A 24090-nucleotide genomic window follows, 5' to 3' on the forward strand; every position below is an offset into this window, starting at 1 on the left:
CCCCATCAAGCTCCATTTTCACTGGCAGGGAGCTGCGGGAGGTTGTTGCAGCCGAAAACAGAGCCCAGGCGGGCCACATATGGTATCCCCAAACTCTGTTTTTGCTGGACGGGGGCTGCAGGAGGCCATTGCAGCCAAGGAGCGCAGGCGGGCCATGCTTGATATCCCCAAGCTCTGTTTTTGCTGCCAAGGGGCTGCAGGAGGCTGTTGTGGCTGAAAACAGAGCAATAGCAATAGCAGTTAGACTTATATACCGCTTCATAGGGCTTTCAGCCCTCTCTAAGCGGTTTACAGAGTCAGCATATTGCCCCCAACAACAATCCGGGTCCTCATTTTACCCACCTCGGAAGGATGGAAGGCTGAGTCAACCTTGAGCCGGTGAGATTTGAACAGCCGAACTGCAGAACTGCAGTCAGCTGAAGTAGCCTGCAGTGCTGCATTTAACCACTGCGCCACCTCAGAGCCCAGGAGGGCCGTTGTGGCCGAAAACGGAGCCTTGATAAGTGACATTGCGCTAGCCACGTCCCCCCCTGGCCACACACTGAGGTCAAACACAACCCTGATGCGGCCCTCAATGAAATCAAGTTTTGACACCTCTGACCATAGAACATAGAATAGATAGTTGGAGATTTTGGATATTTCAGCGTGTGGCCACTGTGCCCTTTGTAACAGTCCTTCTGCTCGATTATTTTTTTCTCTTCAGGTGAAGAAGCAAAGATTAACCCACTAAACGCTGACACCGTCTTTTCCCCAGCCAAATCGAGCATCTTGGATCGCCGCACCGGGAAAATATTTACCGTGGAAATGAGCCCGGAGGCATTGCTACAATTTTTGTGGAAGAGCAAGTCGGATAACGACCAGTTAGCAGCCTTGCACTGTCTCCTACTACATGTCGGAAGCACGGAGGAGTTAGAAGACCAGGTGGGGTGAGGGCGTGTATCGCTTCTCCAGTCTGTCCGACGGAAATTGTCGTCTGCTTATCGTTGGGTATAAAATAGAAAATACGTTGGACCCACTGTTGCTTTTTTAAATCAAGTCAGTTGCCAGTTACCACATATTACAATATATCTCAGTTAATTTGGGGCATCAGAAGGTGAGCATGTTTTGATATAACCACAGATACAATTCATTTTTGTACGTTAAATGAATTTTTTTTAGTTTTTCATTTGATTATGAGTAGTAGGCGACTTAGCCCTTGTTACACTAAGACAGCCGTTCACAGGGAATTCAACCCCCTTTTACAAGGTGTGATGATGGCTTTCAGGTGATACCAGATTTAGATTAGATTAGATTTGTTTTATTTATATGCCGCCCTATTCCCAGGGGGACTCAGGGCGGCGAACAACTCGGGGGGGAAAGGGAACACAAAAGTGCAATACAAACGTTTAAAATAGCCAACAGCCACACAGCCACCCAGGTTGAGAGGGGAAGGGAACTCATCAACCCCAGGCCTGCCGACACAGCCAGGTTTTAACTGGAGAGAGGTGAGGGTCCGAATCTCTGCGGGGAGTTCGTTCCAAAGGGCCGGAGCTGCCACAGAGAAGGCCCTCCCCCGGGTAGTAGCCAGATGGCATTGGCTGGTAGACGGAACCCGGAGGAGGCCCACCCTGTGTGATCTAATGGGTCTTTGGGAGGTAATTGGCAGCAGGCGGTCTCTCAAGTACCCAGGTCCAATACCATGAAGATTTGGTTTTCTCTTTTTAACAGATCATCCAGTGGCTTTCCGAGAACGCATCAAGTTGTTTTGCATTTGACCCTATACAAGAAGTAATCATTGGTAAGTGCTTTTATGCCTGGGGCCTTCCTACAAGGGTGCAGCCATTAAGAGTATTCATCATTCCGATGCAGAGTTGGACAGTAAGGGAAGTTGGGGAGGAACGTGGGCCAGTCCTGGAGTCTGGGGAAGGCTCGGACGAGGACTCTGCGTCGGAGGCAGAGAGGGGGCCAAGGCCATCTGGTAGTTATGTGCTGCCTCTGGAATCTGACATCAGCGAGGCAGAAGAACAGTGGGAGCCTGTTCCCAATGTGCACATGCGCAGAGCTGCCAGAAGGCAAGAACAGTTAAGAAAACAGGATCGACTCGGGAGTAAGGCTTGGAGATGATTGGCCCCTCCCATAGGGCATAAAAGAGGAGTGAACCGGACGAGCTTTTGCAGGAAGCAATTAGTTCATCTCATCGGTTCAAGCTTTGAACAGTTCTCTTTGACTCTGTGCTAAGTTTGGCCTTGCTCTGCATTTGGCAATTCGGTCTCTGGCAGCATTCCCAGGGAGATAAGAAAGGTCAGCAGCTTGGCGGTTCGGATCCCTAGCGCCGCGTAACGGAATGAGCTCCCGTTCCTTGTCCCAGCTTCTGCCAACCTAGCAGTTTGAAAGCAGGTAAAAATGCAAGTAGAAAAATAGGCACCACCTTTGGTGGGAAGGCAACAGCGCCTTTGGCGTTGAGTCATGCCGGCCACATGACCACGGAGGTGTCTTTGGACAGTGCTGGCTCTTCGGTTTTGAAACAAAGATGAGCACTGCCCCCTAGAGTCAGGAACGACTAGCACATATGTGCAAGGGGAACCTTTACCTTTAACCTCTCTTATTATAATAACACTGAAATCCTAAATCCTATTTAGTGATTCAACTCCACTGAATTCAGTGGAACTCTCCTGCAAATAGAGCTACGGTCGAAGGGTATTGCTAATTTTCACAGAGACGTGCAGTATTTTACTTGATGCAGTCAAGAGCCTATTTTTGTCTCAATGTTCTTAGCTTCTTTACACTGGAAATTGTGCCTGGAATCCAGCCACCTGGATAAGCTTTTACTGTATACGTCACTGCCGAACTGGAAGAAGGTAAGAGATGTTCTAATCATCTACTTCTAATCTGAATGGAGGGAGGTCTTTTTATCGTTAAATTCGGAGACAGATTTGGTTTCCTCCTGGAATTAAGGAGAAACTTCTTGACAGAACAATTAATCCATGGAAGAGCTTGCCTCCAGAAATGGTGGGTGCTCTTATCATTGGAGGAGTTTTAAGAAAAGATTGGAAAAACCATTGGTCCAGAATGGAATAAGGTCTCCTGCAGGTTGGACTAGAAGACCTCCAAGGTCCCTTCAGCCCCTACAATTCTGTGATTCCAATAATCATAGAATTTAAGAATGAGCCAAGAAGAAGAAGAACATCAGAATGACATAAGAACAGTTCATGGAGGAATAGCTCATAAGAATGGCTTATGGAACATGAAGAACAACATAAGAATGGCTCATTTAAGAATGAGCCAACGAGACTCATCGCGAAACTTCCCCGTATAACCCTTTGTGGTCATAACCATGTTAAAAAAAAGCGGGGCGCTTAAAATATTTGGATTGATATTTTCTTTGTACAAAACATGCTTCTCTGAAATGGAGGTTTAGAAGGTGAGATCATTCTCTCTTTGAAGGCCAGATGTTCTTCAGCTTAATTAAATCATTCTGCTCCATGGATGCATTTCGCCTGAAAAGTTAACACTTATTATTTCCACATTTGTAGGATATTCCTGGAATTCTGTGTGAAATGTACTTCATCTCGTTACCCTCTTTAAAGGTAAGTCTGCATAATAAAAATATAGTAACAATGTAGTTATATACCATAATATGCATATACATTATGTATATATATATGTGTGTTTGTAAGTGTGTGTGTGTGTGTTTGTGTATGTGTGTGTTCCAGCATAACTCTGGAACGTCTCAAGCAATTTCAACCAAACTTGGTACACAGATGACTTACTCTCTGGAAAAAAAATACTGTGGGGATAAGACACCCCTAACATCCTTTGGGGTGTGTGTTCTGTTAAGATGCAGCCTGTTGTGCCTTTAAGTAGCTTCTACTGTACTGCTGTAAAATGGATTCTACTGTACAGTGCAGTGGAGTTGCCATGGTAATGTCTTCACAGTACTCCACAAGGGGGCTCCCTCTGCTAAGGATGAAAACCCAACATTAGAAATTATATTTGGTCCGGAGATTTTCCCCCTATAAATAAATGCCTGGGCAACGCCGATTTATCTGCTGGTTATATATATATTATATAGTTATAGTTTATAGCGTGTGTGTATATATACGTATATATGTATGTTTATATATTATATATTAACAACTGATGTTATAAGCATACCTAATTGTTATAGATATAGTAGAGCCAAGGTGGCGCAGTGGTTAAATGCAGCACTGCAGGCTACTGCTAGATCAGCAGTTCAGCGGTTCAAATCTCACCGGCTCAGGGTTGACTCAGCCTTCCATCCTTCCGAGGTGGGTAAAATGAGGACCCAGATTGTTGGGGGCAATATGCTGACTCTCTGTAAACCGCTTAGAGAGGGCTGAAAGCCCTATGAAGCGGTATATAAGTCTACTGCTATTGTAGTATATAATACAATATGTTACATATATATAAAACATCTAAATGTTTTATTTATATATAACATATTATATTATATAACAGTAAGGCATGCTTTTAATTTTCACTGGGTTTCAGTGAGCGCAATTCCTGCCATAAATACCCCATCGTGGAATAGGGTTAAGAACAGGTTTCATTGGATGGTTTTCCATTATAATTATATAGAGAAAATGTTTTTGATTCAGTGCTAATTCTTAATATGTTTGTTAATTATCATTCTCTACTTAAAACCACAATCGAACCCCCAATTTTTGTTTCTAAGCAGGACAATTTGTTGTGAATTGCGCCTCGTTTTATGACATTTTTTTGCCGTAGTTGTTAAGTGAATCACTGCAGTTGTTAGGGGGAACCTGGCTTCCTTCTCCGTCTCAAAAGACAGTTGTCAGGGTTACATGTGATCCCAGGAAAACTGTCACAAACACCAGTTACCAAGGAACCAAATTTTGATCATATGGCCACGGGGATGCTACTGCAGTCATAAGTGTGAAAACTGGTCATAAGTCATTTTTTTTCAGTGGCATTTGAACGGTCACTAAGTCCAGGATTGCTGTATTCTTTGGAATCACGTGGCTAGTTCAGGCATAACATCCCAACTATATTTTGGAAATCTAGTTTCCGTCTTCCTTGAATCCCATCGTCAATTTCAAATCAGAACAGAGCTGGAAGGGACCTTGGAGGTCTTCTAGTCCAACCCCCTGCCTAGGCAGGAAACCCTATACCGTTTCAGACAAATGGCTATCCAACATCTTCTTAAAGACTTCCAGTGTTGGGGCATTCACAACTTCTGGAGGCAAGTTGTTCCACTGATTAATTGTTCTAACTGTCAGGAAATTCCTCCTTTGTTCTAAGTTGCTTCTCTTCTTGATTAGTTTCCACCCATTGCTCCTTGTCCTGCCTTCAGGTGCTTTGGAGAATACCATATTTTTCGTACTATAAGACGCACTTTTTTGTCTCCCCAAAGGGGGTGAAAATGGCTGTGTGTCTTATAGAACAAATATTGCCGAAGCCACTCCCATCCACCATTTTTTGGCCTATGCACGCCCCTTTTTTCACCCTGTTTTTGAGGCTTTTTTCGGCCCGTTTTTGAGGCTTATTTTGGCCCATTTTTGAGGGGGTTGGGTCATTTTTGAGGCTGTTTTGGGCTGTTTTTGAGGGTTTTCTTGGCCTGTTTTCAAGGCTTTTTAAAAAAATGGTCTAAAAAAGTCTCAAAAATGGGCCAAGAAAAACCTCAAAAATGGGCCAAGAAAAGCCTGAAAATGGGCCAAAAAAGCCCCCAAAACTGGCCAAAAAAGCCTCAAAAATGGGTAGAAAAAAGGCTGGAAAAAGTCTCAAAAATTAGCTGAAAAAGTCTCAAAAACAGGCCAAAAAAGCCTCAAAAATGGGCCAAGAAAAGCCTCAAAAATGGGCCAGGAAAAGCCTGAAAATGGGCCAAGAAAAGCCTCAAAAATGGGCCAAGAAAAGCCTGAAAATGGGCTGAAAAAAGCCTCAAAAACGGGCTGGGAAAAAAGCCTCAAAAACGGGCCAAAAAGCCCCCAAACCTGGCCCAAAAAAGCCTCAAAAATGGGTAGAAAAAAGGCTGGAAAAGGGCCCAAAAAAGGCCCCCAAAATTTGAAAATGTGGCATGCAGAGGCCAAACCACCCCCTTTTTTTGTTTTCCTCTTCTAAATTTACGTGCATCTTATAATCAGGTGCGACTTATAATCTGAAAAATACGGTAGCCTGACTCCCTCTTCTTTGTGGCAACCCCTGAGATATTGGAATACTGCTCTCATAGTCCTTCTTTTCCCGCGACTGGCCATACCCAATTCCTGCAACTGTTCTTCAGATGTTTTAATAATCTCCGGGCCTTATCCACTGTCTGGTTCCAGACCAGAATTGAAAATGGCTTAAAGCCAATTTGACTATGAACAGTTTGCAACTGGGTTTTATTTTTTTTAAAGTTACCGGTTGAGGTCCCTCCTGTTCTACATTCTTTCTAAGCGATTATATCAAAAGAGGAGTATTTGTTGCAAAAGAGTAAAGCCTCCGTCTTCTATAACTGGCATCTTGACATCACATCTTTAACATTTACACATGGAGACAATCCTAGCTACATTCAACAAAGCAGTTCCAGCTAACTTAGGAGGACAAATTAGTTTGGAATAGTTTACTGATGATTTCTGAGCAGGAATTTGTCATAAAATGAACACTGGCCCCCTTTTCCTTTGTGAAGCACTGCCATACTCAGTAGGTTTTTGTTTTCATTGCAATGGGTTTGTTGCAATTCTTGCTGGATGATCACATTTGTAAGGAATGGGGCACCCCAGGTGGTAGGTTTCATACTGGTATTATAACTGTAGGAGAACTGGGACGGTCGTGCTGGGCAGGGAATTGGTGTTTAGAACAAAAGGATTGCGTAGTTGCACCTGTTGGCTGTCTGAGGGTGCGGTTAAAAACTCGGCATTTAAAAAGGGCTAAGGTCAACGCGCTCAGCTTTTACTATGAAGTAAAATGGAATTGATAGAACACGGGTGTCAAACTCGCTTCTCCCTTCGTGGAGCGGCGGGGGGGGGGAGGGACGGACATGGCCTGCACGTGACGCATCCAGCCCATGGGCCGCCAGTTTGACACCCCTGGGATAGATGGTGCATTCGGTACGTTGTGAGAGAAGCAGTGGCCGAACCTGGAGGGCGGAGTCAAAAGAGAGATTAGCCTAGAATCCCTCCATAGCCACAAACAGCCCAACTCCCCCTTTAATTCTGTAGATACTTATCTAATTCCTAGCAGGCGCTAATCATTAACTGAGAAGATTTCTATGCATAGGTTTTTAGCAATAAATCAGTATAATTGGACCTTCATGTATGGATACAATATTTCACACCTGGAGTTGGGAATATACAGCTAGTAAATAAATTTAATGCCAAGTATATATATATATATATGTCTGTGTGTGTGTCTGTGTGTGAGTGTGTGTGTTGTATTTGTGCTGATCAGCTGAGCCAGGGAATACCAGGGGTTGTGACACTAAATACATACCTATTTCCCTGGCTCAGCTGATAAAGGAGGAGAACCTTGTGGCTTAGTGGTTAACACATCTGCCTAATATGTAATACAGCCCAGGTTCAAATCCCAGCTAGCTGATGAGAGCTAAATAGCTTGAAATAGATCTATACTAGTCTCCCTTTATTTATTTATCAGCACAAACACAACACAAATGTAACAAAGGCAACAGTAAAAATATTGGGTTTCTGTCTGGATGGTCTCTTGTGACGAGCCGATAGACTGAGAAAGGAAGCAGTAGGCTTCCTCCCATATTTGGGCATACCAGGGGTTGTGACACTAAATACACACATACATATACATATACATACACATATATAGCCTTTATTGTCATTGTACAAAATAAATACAACAAAATTGGTTTTAGCCCACTGGTGCAATCCAGGAAAAACAAATGCAAAGAACATAAATAGTATAAAGAATAAAATGTAAGTAATTAGGGGAAAAGAGAAAAGGAAAAAACAAACTAATCGTAACTTTCCGCTTGTGTGTGGAGTGATTATGGTTGTGTTTAAGAGTCTGGCAGCCCAAAGATAGAAACTATTTTTAAACCTTTTTGTTCGGCTGGCTATGCTTCGATGTCTTGTGCCCGATGGTCGAAGTGCGAAGAGTCACTGACCATTTCTGAGTATCTTACTCATAATATAATATAATCATCTCTGAGTATCTTACTCTGCTAAAGCAGCGAGACCTGGCGATGTCATCCAATGGCGTTAAGAGGATAATCAATGGTTTCTGTGCTGAATTGATCACACTCTGTAGTGCCTTCCTGTCTGCAGCAGTTAAACCAACATACCATACCGTAATGCAGTATGCGAGGGCACTTTCTATCAATTGACCGATAGAAAGAGGTCATCAGCCATTGTTCCTCCTGATTTTCCACAGGACGCTAAAGAGATGAAGTCTCTGTTGGGCCTTTCCAATCTTGAAAAGATTTATTTCTTGAAATAAATCAAATGCCAAGCCCTCCTCCTTAAATTTTAATCTCCGTTAACACTGCTCATTTCAGATACTGTACTTACCACACTTTTAAAAACGTATTAGTGGTGTGTTATCCACATCGCTGCAAAGATTCCAAGGGTGTTAGAGATGTTGAAAAATAATTCCAATTGGAATTCGTATAAAGGTATCTCTTTAAAAGAAAAACTAGCAATATGGAAAACATTTTTTTCCCCGCTTCTTTCGTTGGGAATATAATTATCAATTCCGTTGATATTAAATGGGGTTTGCTAAAAGGTGGAAATACACCAAGTAAAATAAGAGAATGGAAGGGAGAAAAAGAGAGGGAAAGAGGGAAAAAGGGGAGAGGGGAGAGGGAAGTAGAAGGGAGGGAAAGAGCAGGAGAGAGGGAAGGTGTGAAAAGAGAGGAGAGGGAGAGAGCAAGGGAAAGTAGAGAAGAGAGAGAGGGTAGAGGGAAGAAGAAGGAAGGGAGGAGAAGAGAAGGAGAGGAGGAGAGCTGAAGACGAAATAGACTATAATATGGTGTATGGAGAGCAGAAGAGCAAATAAAAATTGAAGAGGCTTAATGGCAAAAAGAATTGATATACTGTTGAATACTCAAAAAATGTTTGTTAAGATGTATAGGTATGCTTTGGATTATATTATATGTATGTTAAAAAAAACACTTTTCTCAAGAAAAGAAAAATAATTCTCCGCCCCCAAAATCTTAGCCTCAACGAACAAAGCTTCAATAAAATATCAGTTTTACTCCCGCTGACATCCATGTCAAAAATGAGTCGAAGGCAATACAGCTAATCCTACGACCACAACTCACCTCAGATTTTCTGTCGCTGAGTGAGTTTTGCCCCGTTTTATGACCTTTCTTGCCCCGGTTGTTAAGTGAATGACTGCAGTTGTCAGTAACCCGTTGTAAAGCGAAATCTGGCATCCCTATTGACGTCTCTCGTCAGACGGTCGCAAAAGGGGATCCTGGGACGCTGCAACCGTCGTAAATAGGAGACAGTTGCCAAGGGTCTGAATTTTGATCAAATGACCACGGGGGATGCTGCAGTTGTGTGAAAAGTGGTCATAAGTCCCTTTTTTTTAGCGCTATGGTAACTTCAAACGTCACTGAACGAATGTCGTAAGTTGAGGTTGACCTGTAGACCATGTTTAATAAGGTTGAGGAGGAAATAACTCTTACCGGAAACCTTCTCTCTCTCTCTCTTTCTTGCCGTTTATTTGCTTATTTGAGGTGCGAAACTGCAAAGGTTTCTGGGAAAAGTTAAACCTGTACCTGGAATATGTGAAATATTTTGAACCGCCTCTGGATTTCAGCCACAAAGTGCTACGGAGGGAGTGGTTTAAACTGCTTTCCGATGAGGTAAGTGACTTCCTGCTTTTAATTTGTTGAGCGGGTAGATGTTATTCCAGATTCATTAAGCCAGGTTTCCCCCAAACATAAGACCCACCTGGAAAGTAACAGTAAGAGTATTTAGACTTATATACTGCATCACAGTGCTGTCAGCGTTCCAAGTATCATGTAGAATTAAATCAGAGTCCAAGGCAAAACGATCCTTAAAGTTCCAATTTAATAAATCAGACATCTTAGCACATCTATGTAATCCCAATTCTGGAAATTACATCAGAATCCCACCTAGTTAAAAGTTCATGATCTTGTCCCCACACCCATAATCCATCACATGGTCCAATCTACTTCTTCCACGCTGTCATCTCCACCCAGCTGCTTCCGGTCAGGTGTAAAAGTGCGGAGACAAAAGATGACCTTGGCTTCTAGAAAAGAATGAAAACAATACATTCCACAATCCTATTCCTGTCTATTCCCCCCTCCCATCAACTATACTAATGAAACAGCATAATGAATTAAGAGAAAGTGTGGCAGGCCAAAATTCTAAAAGGAATATAATTGCAGGCCTGAGGTGCTTTTACAGCCCTCTCTACGCAGTTTACAGTCATCCTCTTGCCCCCAACAATCTGGGTCCTCATTTGACCCACCTCGGAAGAATGGAAGGCTGAGTCAACTTTGAGCCTGGTGAGATTCGAACTGCCAAATTGCTGGCAGCCGGTGATCAGCAGAAGTAGCCTGCAGTACTACACTTTTAACTACTGTGCCACCATGGCTCATAAATAAATAAGACCCTAGCACAGAGGTCTGCAGTCTTAAACACTCAAAGAGCCATTTGGACCCATTTCCCACATAAAAGAAAACAACGGGAGCCACAAAACCTGGGTGGGTGTGGCCAACTTGACACCACTCACTCCCACTCAATCACATGACACATACCCCAGTCACACCTACCCAGGTTTTGGGGCTCCTGGTGTTTTCTGTGGGAAACATGGTAGGATCACCTGACAGGGAGCCGCAGCAGAGGGACGAAAGAGCCACATGTGGCTCCGGAGCCACAGTTTGCTGCTACCAACCCTAGCATGATTCTTCAGGATGCTCGTAATATAAGCCCTACCCCCAAAATAAGCCCCAGTTAAGATTGTCAGTCAGATGGGCGCGTATCTTATTTCTCAAAAAATAAGACCTATCCAGAAAATAAGACCGAATGCGTCTTTCGGAACAAAAATTAATATAAGACCCCGTCTTATTTTTGGGGAAACACGGATACAGTGGTTCATGATCTTGTTGTGGATTTGAATAAACAAAAAAATTTCTCAAATCACTGGGCTGGATCTCAGGAAGGCTATTGTGGTGTCAGTTCAAATCTTGCAATGCGCTGCAACGGGCAGAAATTTTCAGTAGTGAAATTGCAAATTTGAGAAATAATGTTACTTGACATCACAAACAATTGCCACTTTAGGACACCGCACTCACTCTCCTGAACGGCCCAGGCATTCCAGAGTTATGCTGGAACACAGGCACACATACAGAGACACACCCTAGGGGTGTCTTAATCCCCCCCTCCCCCCAGTATCTGTTTCCAGAGGGTATCTGATTATCAAGTTTGGTTGAAATTGCTCAAGGTGCTCCATAGTTATGTTGGAACATACATACATACATACATACATACATACATACATACATACATACATACATCCTTTTAAAATTTTATTATGTATGTATGTATGTACGTATGTATGTATATCTATATCTATATCTATATAACTATATATCTATATATATATTTAGTGTCACAACCCCTGGTATGCCCCAATTATGGGAGGAAGCTAACTGCTTCCATTATCTGTCCATCGGCTCGTCACAAGAGACCATCACGATAGAAACCCAATATTTTTACTGTTGCCTTTGTTACATTTGTGTTGTATTTGTGCTGATAAATAAATAAAGGGAGACTAGTATAGATCTATTTCAAGCTATTTAGCTCTCATCAGCTAGCCATAACCTTACTGGGATTCGAACCTGTGCTGTATTACATATTAGGCAGATGTCTTAATCATTAAGCCACAGGTCCTCCTCCTTATCAGCTGAAGCCCTGTGTTGTGTGTTGTGTTGTGACACAATGCATACCTATTTCCCTGGCTTAGTTGATAAAGGAAGAGAGCTATACAACTATATATATGTATCTATATCGATAGATAGATAGATAGATAGATAGATAGATAGATAGATAGATAGATAATAAATATAGCAATATAGCAATAGCAATAGCAGTAGACTTATATACCGCTTCATAGGCCTTTCAGGCCTCTCTAAGCGGTTTACAGAGAGTCAGCATATTGCCCCCAACAATCTGGGTCCTCATTTTACCCACCTCGGAAGGATGGAAGGCTGAGTCAACCCTGAGCCGGTGAGATTTGAACCGCTGAACTGCTGATCTAGCAGTAGCCTGCAGTGCTGCATTTAACCACTGCGCCACCTTGGCTCTTATATAATACACACACACACTGTATCCCCCAAAATAAGACCTCCCCAGATAATAAACCCAATTGGGCTTTTGAGCGCATGTGCTAAAATAAGCCCTCCCCCCAAAATAAGCCCTCCCCCCAAAATAAGCCCTCCCCAAAAATATTGCAACACAGCAGCAGCCATGAGGTGACCACGCTCGCCGCCTCCTGCACCTCAAAAATAATAAGACCTCCCCAAAAATAAGGCCAAGTACTTATTTTGAGGGTCAAAAGAAAATAAGACCCTGTCTTATTTTTGGGGAAACGTGGCAATAAAAAATAAAAGAAGATTGAGTGAATAAATTGACTATTTTGCGTGACCTTGTTCACAATTTCTTTCAGAAGACAGCGGCGAGAACATCTTACCTCAAAAGTATATTTGAAAACACAAAAAAGTGAGTCCATTCTCTTTCTGGCATTCATTAAAGGGAAAATATTTGCCATTATAAAACCTAAATGCCCTTAAATCCGGGATGGCGAACCTATGGCACGCGTGCCACAAGTGGCAGATGGAGCCATTTGTCAGGGCACGCAAGGCATTGCCCTGTCAGCTTTTTTGAAGGCCATTTTTCGCTGTGACTTCCGGTTTGCTCGTGGGGTCGTTTTTCATCCTTCAGGGAAGCCTCCGGAAGGCTTAAACCGGCCCTACAAGCAAGCCGGAAGTCCGTTCCTTAACTTCCTGTTTGCCCGTAGGGCCGTTTTTTTGCGTTCTGGAGGCTTCAGGGAAGCTCCGGAGGGCCTCGGGTGGGGGGGGGAGGCTGTTTTCGCCCTCCCCAGGCTCCTATAAAGCCTCTGGAGCCTGGAGAGGGCGAAAAAAGCATGCAAAAAATGGCGGTCGCATGTGCGCTGGGGGTTGTGCATTGCATTATGGGTGTGGCACGCCTGCATATGACCCCCCTGCGCTCCCCCCGCTTTTGGCACGCGAGCCAAAAAAGGTCCGCCATCACTGCCTTAAATGGATCCGTTGTCCACGGTTCTCAAAACTCCATTATGACATGGCATCCCCAATGCACCACAATATTCTCTTGGGAGGGATTCAGAAAATTTCATTCCTCAGCATCTTCCAACGTCCATCAATCAGCTGCCTCAAGGGGCTGTCAGTGGAGTTTGATGCGCCTCTCCTCTTTTGGATCTGATCTGTTTTTCATCCTGACTTTTCCCATCCTCCGTTCTTATTCTCTACCGATCACTTCAACTGGTTATTTGATTAAGTGCTCATTCACATCGGAGGTATTATTCAGCGAGTATTAGAGTTTCCCTGAAGCCTCCGGAGCGCGAAAAACCGGCCCTACGGGCAACCCGGAATTTCGGGAACAGACTTCCGGTTTGCTCATAGGGCCAGTTTTAGCCTTCCGGAGCCTTCAGGGGCCTTCAGGAGGCTTCACAGAAGACTCCAGAGGGCAAAAAACGACCGTACAAGCAACCCGGAAGTGACTCCGGTTTGTCCATAGGGCCATTTTTCGTCCTCCATAGCCTTCAAGGAAGCCTCCTGAGGCCTCTTGAACACTCTGTAGATGACGCTCTTAAAACATGTGTCTTTTTTGTGGGTTTGTTTCTGTTTTCATCGAGGGAGAGTCAGGAAGGAGACTTAAACAAGAGCAAACGAAAAAAAGGGCTTATTCTGAAGAAACACCTGGATTTCAGTGTACAAGGGTTTTTTTTTTAAAGTTAGAAATGGATAGCATCAGTATAGTCTGATGAGAAAGAAGTAGACGCGCCATTCCAGTTGATTGAAAACAGAATACAGAATAAGAGAGTTGGAAGGGACTTTGGAGGTCTTCTAGTCCGACCCTCTGATCGAGCAAGAGACCCTTTACCATTCTGGTCTACCTGATGATTCTTCTTCCCCTCCTCCTCCTCCTCCTCCTCCACCACCACCACCACCACCACCTCCTCCTCCTCCTCCAATTCTCCCTTCTCCTCCTCCTCCTTCCTCTTCTTTTTCTTCTTCCTCTTCCTCTTCTCCTCCTCAAATTCTCCTCCTCCTCCCTTTTTCTTCTTCTTTTCCTCTCCTCCTCCTCAAATTCTCATCCTCCTTCCTCTTCTTCTTTTTCTTCTTCTTCATCTTCTTCTCCTCCTCCTCAAATTCTCATCCTCCTTCCTCTTCTTTTTCTTCTTCATCTTCTCCTCCTCCTCCTCAAATTCTCCTTCCTTCTCCTTCTCCTCCTCTTCCTCCTCCTCCTCCTCCTCCTCCTCCTCCTCCTCCTCCTCCTCCTCCTCCTCCTCCTTTCCCTCCTCCTCCTCCTCCTCCGAATGATAATAATTCATAGCATAACCATATTCTCAGCCACATTCATGAAGAATATGGATATCTGTTCCAGGTACACTATGCCTGATAATATCTTCCCCACTAATTCTTCCTGGTCCTATTTTCATTTTCATTGGGTTTTATTATACAAACCGATAAGTACGTATAGTTCTTGGATGTGTTGGCTTTTTAAAGTCACCCTCCACTGAAGCTATTAAGAAACATTCCTTCTTTTCTTCTAGGGTGCTTTCCAGTTTACATACGTGGGAAACAGGTAAGATGAGTGGTGGGTTTTATTTAAATCTCAAAAGGCTTTAAGTAGCATCATCCTTCATTATGAGAGCCATTGCTTCACGGGATCTGGTTAAAATGTTTTTATTTTCATTTTCAGACACTCACATATATACTGTGCATAGCCGGGGCCATACAACATTAAACAATAATCACAGCAATTCCTCTTGTCAACAATACCCCCAAAAATGGAAACCCAATATACCTCTTCCACTCTCCATACACCTCTTTCTTCCGCCCCCCTCCAACTTTCTATCTTCCCTCCATCATCCCCCTCTACCCTACTTCCCCTCCCCCTCTACCACTCCTCTCTCCCAGTCCACTCCCTCCCTTCCTTCTCACCCTCCCTCCCATCCTCTCTCTCCCGCCCTCTCTACCCATCTTCCTTCTATCCCACTCCTCCTCCCTTCCGTGTATTTCTACTATATGTCAATGTACTCAACTTGTCCTATTTTTACAGAGAAATTAAAGAGAAACAGTATACATGTGAAGTCGCATTACATTGAAATCTAACACATGGTATATATCCCCCCTCCCCCCACCCTCCCCCCCAACACCCCACCTCCCTCCCCCCACCCGACTTCCCAGAGCCCATACACGGTATAGATTTTTAACAAACACAGTCTAAAATATATTGAAAAAAAAGAAATAGAAAAAAAAGAGGTTAATAACATCTCTACATTGATCTTAGCTTCTTCTTGCTATGCTAACTTTGAACAGTTTAAATCATTCCTGATCTTAAGCATAGTTTATCTGGAATTTCTTAGTCCCGTATTTGTTTTGTATATAGTCAATCCATTTTTTCCAGTCTCGTTTATATCTCTCATTTGAATGGTCTTTGAGATATGCCGATATTTTAGCCACCTCGGCTAAGTTTGTAACTTAGTAACGGGATCTGGAGGTCCATAGATTTCTTATCTCCTTTTCTCCAGAAATCTATAAGATATCTGGTTGTAGATATCTTCCCTCAGCATCGTGGGATGAAGGAATCCCGTCCTTCTCCACACTGGCAGGACTAGTAGAGGAAGCGGGATTTAAGGGTTGAATGGGTGAAATTTGGGCCACGTTATTTTGGCCAGGAGGAAGATACAGCCTTGACTTCATCTAGTCCAAGAAGAACCTGCTACAGAACATCTAATTCTTGGACTGATTAGATTCCCCCTCTCTGTTGCATTTTCCTACCTTGATCATAATGTGAACCCTACAGGATTCATCAACTTAAGTAAATCTGGTGATGTGTGTCGTTGACATAAGTCTCAACTCAAAGACAACTTCAGTGTAGAGAAAAGTAAAGCCTTACACTTAGGCAAGAAAAACCAAAAGGACCCCTATAGATGGGGAGAAACCAGGCTTAATAGGAATAATCGTGAGACGGAGTCTTAGTGGAGAACCAATTAAATATGAGCCAGCAGTGGGTAGCGGCAGCCAAAAAAGCCAACAGAGGGATTCAATCAAGATCATAACCAATTTCGTTGTATTCAAGTACAATGACAATAAAGATTATACTTACTTATCACATGAGGTACTAATATCACTCTATAAAGCAGGGGTGTCAAACTTTCATTGAGGGCCGCATCGGTGTTGTGTTTCACCTCATGGGGCCAGGGTGGGCGTGGCCAGCTCGACATCACTCATGTTGGGGGCTCCTGTGGTAGCCCGAGTACTCTGCTAGCGAAAACGGGCTCCTGAGCTCCGGTTTTGGCTGCGACGCTTCTTGCAACCCTCAAAAACGGAGCACGGGAGAGCTGCCTGCGGCCCTTGCCTGCTCCGTTTTCGGCCTGGACCCTCTGCCAGCCAAAATGGGGCTCCATTTTGGCTGGCAGAGCCACCGCGGGCCGGTCCTTTGCTGTTTCCAGGTCAGCCCCGTAGACAGATCTAAGGACCCCGTGGGCCAGATGTGGCCCCCGGGCTTCGATTTTGACACTCCTGCTATAAAGTATAAGTAAGACCACACCTAAAACACCGCATCCAGATTTGGTCATCACACTGTAAAACAGATGTTGAGACTGTAGATGACCTACAAGGCCCCTTCCAACTCTTGTTATTCTAAGTCAGTGATGGCCTTTTTGGCACCGTGCCCAAACTGGAACCTGCGTGCATGTGCCTGTATCGGACTGCCGGAAACTCAAAGACCACCTGGCCGGTGCATGCAAGCTTATTTTGGGGGCATTTTTGGGGTCATTTTCAGGCAGTTTTTGGGCCGTTTTTCAGGCCAGTTTTTGGCTGTTTCTCAGGCAGGTTTTGGGCTGTTTTGGGGGGCATTTTTCGACCATTTTTCAGGCGAGCTTTTGGCTGTTTCTCAGTCAGGTTTTGGGCTGTTTGGGGGGCATTTTGGGGGCGTTTTTCAGGGCAATTTTGGGGTGTTTCTCAGGCAGGTTTTGGGCTGTTTTGGGGGGCATTTTTGGGCTGTTTTTCAGGCCAATTTTGGGGTGTTCCTCAGGCAGGTTTTGGGCTGTTTTGGCGGGCATTTTGAGCAGTTTCTCAGGCCAGTTTTGGCTGTTTCTCAGGCAGGTTTTGCGCTCTTTTAGGGCCATTTTTAGGCCATTTTAGAGCCAAAAACGGCCTCAAAACCAAACTGAAAAAACCTCCCGGAAAACCACCATTTTGGGGGGCGTTTTCAAGACCAGCCGGCTGGTGCGCATGAAGATCAGCAGCCGGCGACACGCGTGTCTACACGTAGTGCTCTGCCTGCCACAGGTTCGCCATCACGCTTCTAAGTCCGTAAATTAGCGCGTCTGGTTTAACCTGTAAATTCGGGGAGGTGAAACCCGGAATGCGGCAGTCTTTGTGTTTAAGGCAGTGAAGTCTTTTGCTCACTTAGATCTCTCTTCCGATAAGAGTAGATGTTTTTCTAGGGAAGCATCCTTTTGTTTGTTTTCTTCTGAGAGTTTGTGCCATCTGTAACCTATAAATGTCAACTTCAAAAAAAAAAAGGGAAAGGACATTCCTATCATTCCACAAATTCTGGGACTTTGTTGTTCCTTGACTTGTGGTGAGGGAAGAAAAGTTTCTTGAATATGGTTGGTCTTTTCTTGCATTGTGTAGGATAGCAGCTGAACGTATCTTGACTAACCATATTGTTTTGTATACGGCGGTGGAGAAGCTGCTTCCTGTGGTTGCTGGTGGCTTATATAGATAAACTGTGGTTTATTTACGGGTCTTGGAGATTGGCAGTGGCGCATGTTGAGAACACCAAGATGCTGATTTTCAGGAAGTTAAATGTTTATACACATTGCCTTATATGTTGATAAATACACGAGCATAGCCTAGGGACAAATTCTTAGTTGTTGTTTTTTCCTAAGTGCTGTTATAATTCCTATCATTTCTACCGCTTTGAGAAGTGGAAGAGAGAAAAAGAGAAGGAGAGAGGGTAGGAAGGAGAAGAAAGAGGATAGGAGTAGGGGAGAAGTAAGGGAAGGAAGAAGGGGAAGGAGAGGAGGAAGGAAGGAAGGAGAGAAGGGAGGGAGGGAGAAAAGAAAAGAAAGAGAAAATAAGGTGGTGTCATAGCAGGTGCAAAGGATGGTAAACAAAGCATTCCAAATTATACCTTATAACCTTTTAAATGGAATAATAATAATATAAGAATGGCAAAGAAAAAGAATAATTATGTGAATGTATATCTATAACTGTATGTAAGAGAATAAATGACAGTAAAAATATAAAGCACAATATAGGTAAATAATACTTGGTCATAAGTAGCTAAGTATAAATAAATAAATAAAGAATTGTATATAAAAATGGATAACAAATAATGAGATTATGAACGCAAGATAGAAATGGATAGAAGGGAAAACACTAACTGCAAAGAAACCGATTCGGAACTGCTGTATGATATACGATGGAACTTATTGTTCCTATGTTGTTTTTAAGTTATGTGTTTGTTTCTGTTGATGTGTTTAAAATAAAAATTAATAAAAAAAAGAGAAGTGGAAATAGACAAAAATTACAATTATGACATAATGTTTGGCTATAACACCAAAGTCAGACACATTATGTTACATTAATGTAATGAAAAAGGCATAGACACATTTATAAATAGGTGCCTATGTCTGCATATGTATCTATGTGTATGTGTAATAGTTATTTTTTTAAAAAATAGCAATAAAATAGCACTTAGACTTAAATACCGCTTTAAAGTGCTTTACAGCCCTCTCTAAGCGGTTTACAGAGTCAGCCTCTTGCCCCCAACAATCTGAGTCCTCATTTTACCCACCTTGGAAGGACGGAAGGCTGAGTCAACCTTGAACCGATCAGGATCGAACTCCTGGCAGTGGGCAGAGTTAGTCTGCGATAGAGCATTCTAACCATTGAGCCACTAGGAACGAGAATAAGAAAGGGAGGGAGGGAGGGAGGAAGGAAGAAGGAAGGAAGGAAGGAAGGAAGGGCAATAGAACTTAAATTTATATATCACTTCACAGTGCTTTATAGCCCTCTCTAAGCGGTTTACAGAGTCAGCCTCTTGCCTCCAACAATCTGGATCCTCATTTGACCCACCTCGGAAGGATGGAAGGCTGAGTCAACCTTGAGCCGGTCAGGATTGAACTATTGACAGTTGACAGAGTCAGCCGGCAATACTAACTGCATTTCCAACCACCGCGCCCCCAGGATGTTGCGTTTATGGTGCTTCTATTATCTGGTGGAAATATTTAAAACAAATTACAGGTAGTCCTTGGGTAATGATGGCAATTTGGAATTTCGGAATGGCCATCATTAAATGACACGGTTGTAAAATGGGACATCCCAGGGTGGTGTCGCTTAGCAACGGCAATCCCAGTTGACATTGTTAAGCAAGGATTGTGTGGGCTGCTGTTGGCAAAACAATATTGAAATTGTAGTATTTGTCCTCTAAACTAGCTGTTGTCTCTCTCCCCCTCTCTCTCCCCTTCCCTCTCCCTCTCTCTCCCCTCTTGCCCTCTTTCTCTCCCTCCTTCCCTCTCTCTCCCCTTCCCTCCCTCTCCCCCGTCTCTGTTCTCCCTTTTTCTCCCTCCTTCCCCTTTCCTCTCACTCTCCCCCTCCTTCCCTCCTTCTCCCTCTCTCCCCTCTTTCTCTCCTTCCCTCTCTTTCTCCTTCATTCCCTCTCTTCCCTCCTCCTCTCCCTCCTCTCCCTTTTTCTCTCTCCCTTCCTCTTTCTCTCTCCCCCTTCTTCCCTCTCTCCCCTCTTGCTATCTTTCTCTCCCTCCCTCTCTCCCCATTCCCTCTCTTTCCCCCCTCTCCCTCTTCTCCCTTCCCCCTCCCCTTCCTTTCTTTCTCCCCCTCCTTCCCTCCCTCTCCTTCTCTCCCCCTCCTTCTCTCTCCCCCTTCCCCTCCTATACCATCTCTCTCCCCCTCCCTCCCTCCCTCTCTTACTTTCAGAAGAAAGAATAGCTCCTCTTTTTCAAGATGAAGATTACCAGCAAAGCTTGTTAACAGGATTGGTAGGTACCTTGAACGCAGAAAACATTTAATTGTATAAGGGAAATATACAGAAAATATACAGTAGACATAGAAGAGCAACAAAGAGGATTAGGGGACTAGAGGCTAAAACATAGGAAGAACAGTTGAGGAATTGCCTATGTCTATTTGAGGGGCTGCCCCAAAGAAGAAGGGGTCAACCTATTCTCCAAAGCACCTGTGGGTAGGACAAGAAGCAATGGGTGGAAACTAATCAAGGAGAGAAGCAGCCTAGAACCAAGGAGAAATTTCCTGACAGTTCGAACAATTAACCAGTGGAACAACTTGACTCCAGAAGTTGTGAATGCCCCAACACTGGAAGTTTTAAAGAAGAGACTTGACAATCATTTGTCTGAAATGGCATAGGGTCTCCCGCTTGAACAGGGGGTCAGACTAGAAGACCTCCAAGGCCCCTTCCAACCCTATTATTCTGTTTTTCCTTGATCAGCTACCGTTTCCCTTCATTGGCATTCGCTGGCTGGGGAATTCTGGGACTTGAAGTCCAGACATCTTCAAGTTGCCAAGGTTGAGAAACACTGGTATAAATAACTCAAGGCGACAAATGTACCTAATATTCCTTCCTCCTCTTCCTCACAACAACAACCCTGCGAGGTGAATTGAGCTGAGGGGCCCCCCAAATCAACCGAGCAACTTTCATGCCTAAGGTGGGACTAGAACTCCCAGTCTCCTGGTTTCTAGCCAGGTGCTTCCATCACTGGACCAAACTGGCCAACATATTCTTATATTTCAGTTCCGCAACCAATTCTGTAATTTGCCTCAGAGTTTCAGTTATGTTTAGAAGATCTTTCCTTGTAACCAGAGAGAGAAGACGGAGTTGTTGTGGCCCGCCAGCAGAGCTGGCAGCGGATTCGGACAGTGAGGAGGTTGGGGAGGAAGATGGGCCAGTCCTGGAGTCTGGGGAAGGCTCTGAGGAGGGCTCTGCGTCGGAGGCAGAGAGGGGGCCGTCCAACAGTCATCAGCTGCCTTCGGACAGCGGTGAGGCAGATGAACAGCTGGAGCCTGTTCCCAGTGTGCGCATGCACAGAGTTGCCAGACGAAGGGAACAGCTAAAGAACAGGGGTCGACTTGGGAGTAAAGGCACAGGTGGACAGTGAATGGCCCCTCCCATAGGGAATAAAAAGAGGAGCGAAAGGGGAGTGGAGTTTGCAGGAGACCATTAGTTCATTCCTGCATTCTTGCCAAGTATTGCGGCGTCTGAAAGATATCGGCCTGGCCACTCTCCAAGCCTGATAAAGGTCGGTAATTGTGAACCATCTTGAAAGACTGTGGGAGAGGAAAGACTTTGCTGGAGAGGAATTCACCGTCAATTAAATAAAAGGGGTTTATCGGGACGAGGACTCGGCTTCGTGCTGCTGGGGAAACCTAGGTCAGAACAGACCACTGAATCATCCCCTTGCTATCTGAGACATCTTTAGCAACTGAAGTTCCAGCCTTTTGCTCTCTGGAACAGATATTGTGATTTATGCACACTTTTTGTTGTGCAGAAAATTCCTCGGTTGTGTTCGGAGCCAGGCTTCCTTAACAAGCGGAGTCTTGGTCCCGGCAAACCCCTTTTATTTCCACGACTGTGAATTCCTTTCATTCATAGTCCGCAAGGTTTAGCCAAGAGGAATATTCAGAGGAATATTTATCAACACGAACCTTATCTTGCTCGGCAAGCTGCCAAATAGCTAGTTTCCAAGCGCAGGGCAAGGCCAAACTTGGCACAGAGTCTCTTACAGTTACAAACAGAACTTTCCTCTCTCGACACAACTGAATGAACGAATCGTTTCCCGCAAAAGCCCACTCCTCATTCGCTTTTTTTAGTTCTTGCTTTCTGGCAGTTCTACGCATGCGCACACTGGGAACAGGCTCCAGCTGTTCTTCTGCCTCGCTGCTGTCTGACTCCGAAGGCAGCTGAGCACTGCCAGACGGCCTTGGCCCCCTCTCTGCCTCCGACGCAGAGCCCTCATCAGAGCCTTCCCCAGACTCCAGGACTGGCCCATCTTCCTCCCCAACCTCCTCACTGTCCGAATCTGCTGCCAGTTCTGCAGGGCACTGGCCGCCCGCAACAGATTGGCTTACGGTTTCCAACTCACAAGATTACTTCTTGATAGCAGAAGTCATATGATTCTGTGGCTCTTTGCTTGCGGTCCTAAGATTACGCACGAGAGTTAACGTTTATTTTCTGCAATGTATGATAAATCAGAATATTTTAATATTAGTTGTTCACATATTTTTACGAAGGGGCCCTTGGTGTTCTCTGAGCTTGGTTGTTTTCTTGCAGACGTTTCCTTACCATACTAGGTAACAACATCAGAGCTAGCAAGAAAACAGAGCGCATCAAGGACCCCACATTTCAACTCCAAGAGACGTATATTCTCCTTTATGGGTACATATTTTTTTTACAGATGGTGGCACAACTGAAAGAGCATCTCCTAAGACCCCTGCGGTACGTTGGCCAAAAAAAGATTGATCAGATAGCTGTGGATTATGTTTCAAAACTGGTAGGTTTCTTTTAAAAAAAATATTATTATTTTTTGGGGGGAAATCTTGTATCGAATTTGGTCAATCTTCTGGGAAGGGGGAGGGTTGAGGAATCGAAGTAGGTGTGGCTATATCTCATAAGAAGCTGCGGTTTTGTTAAATCGTTTTTGCCTTTATCTGTAATGTGCTCATACTTGGCTTATATTATAGTTTTCATCAATTTCCGCTTCTCAAAATGATAGGAAAATAGGCTGTGTGTTTGCTGCAAAGAAAGAAAAGAAAGAAAGAAAGAAAGAAAGAAAGAAAGAGGTTGCAAATTGCTTACCTCTGTTTAGCTCTCAAAAAATGCTTGTGTATTTAGATTTTCACAGGAGCTAAACAGAGTTGAAAGACAACTATTAATGATTTCCAAAGAAAACACTTTTGATGTTTCATTTCCTGAATAGACATCTGGCGTTTTTCTGCAAAATCTTCTAGTTGTGTTGTTTTTCTGGAAAGCCAGTTAGTGGTTTTCTGGAAAGCCATCTAGCATTTTTCTCCAGAAAGCCATCTAGCTGTTTTCCAGCTAGCTTTTTTCAGCAAAGGCATCTAGTGGTTTTCCAGAAAGCCATCTAATGTCTTTTCGGAAAACCATCTTAACTTTTTTTTTCCCAGAAAGCTACCTAGCATTTTTTTCCAGAAAGTCATTAGCGGTTTTCAAAAAAAAAACACTTAGCAGTTTTTCCTGGGAAGTCATCTAGAAGTTTTCCAGAAAGTCATCTAGCTTTCCCCCCCCCACAGAAAGCCATCTAGCATTTCTCCAGAAAGCATCTCACGTTTTTCAAGAAAGCCATTTAGCTTTTTTTCAAGAAAGCCATTTAGCTTTTTTTCAAGAAAGCCATCTAGCTTTTTTTTTCCAGCAAAGGCATCTAGAGGTTTTCCAGAAAGCCACCTAGCAGTTTTTCCAGGAAAGTCATCCAGCAGTTTTCCAGAACATCATTTAGCAGTTTTTCTAGAAATCCATCTAGCTTTTTTTTCCTCAGAAAGCCATCTAGTGTTTCCCCAGAAAGCTATCTAACCTCCCCCCCCCCCCAACCGGGAAGCCATCTAGCAGTTTTCCAGAAAGCCATCTAGCGTTTCTCCGGAAAGCCATCTAGCTTTTTCCCCGGGAAGCCATTTAGCAGTTTTCCAGAAAGCCATCTAGCTTGGTTTTTTTCCCAGAAAGCCATCTAGTGTTGTTGTTTGTTTGGAAAACCATCTAGCTTTTTCCCCCGGAATGCCATCTAGCTTTTTCCCCAGGAAGCCTTTAGCAGTTTTCCAGAAAGCCATCTAGCATTTCTCCAGAAAGCCATCTAGCTTTTTCCCCCGGAAGCCATTTAGCAGTTTTCAAG

General features: G+C 43.9%; 1 protein-coding gene across 1 annotated transcript in view; it reads left to right on the forward strand.

Annotated features, from left to right (window-relative positions):
* The window catches only part of LOC116511714 (gamma-secretase-activating protein-like), a 72653-nt gene that overhangs the window by 30981 nt on the left and 17582 nt on the right, over positions 1-24090 (forward strand). The window contains exons 16-24 of the mRNA XM_032221883.1: positions 704-921; positions 1708-1777; positions 2755-2837; positions 3513-3566; positions 9647-9775; positions 12607-12659; positions 14755-14786; positions 20156-20217; positions 22645-22740. Of these exons, the coding sequence (XP_032077774.1) occupies positions 704-921; positions 1708-1777; positions 2755-2837; positions 3513-3566; positions 9647-9775; positions 12607-12659; positions 14755-14786; positions 20156-20217; positions 22645-22740 (797 nt within the window). The remainder of the gene's footprint in view (positions 1-703; positions 922-1707; positions 1778-2754; positions 2838-3512; positions 3567-9646; positions 9776-12606; positions 12660-14754; positions 14787-20155; positions 20218-22644; positions 22741-24090) is intronic.

This window comes from Thamnophis elegans, chromosome 7 (assembly GCF_009769535.1).
Source record: "Thamnophis elegans isolate rThaEle1 chromosome 7, rThaEle1.pri, whole genome shotgun sequence".
Taxonomy (NCBI): domain Eukaryota; kingdom Metazoa; phylum Chordata; class Lepidosauria; order Squamata; family Colubridae; genus Thamnophis; species Thamnophis elegans.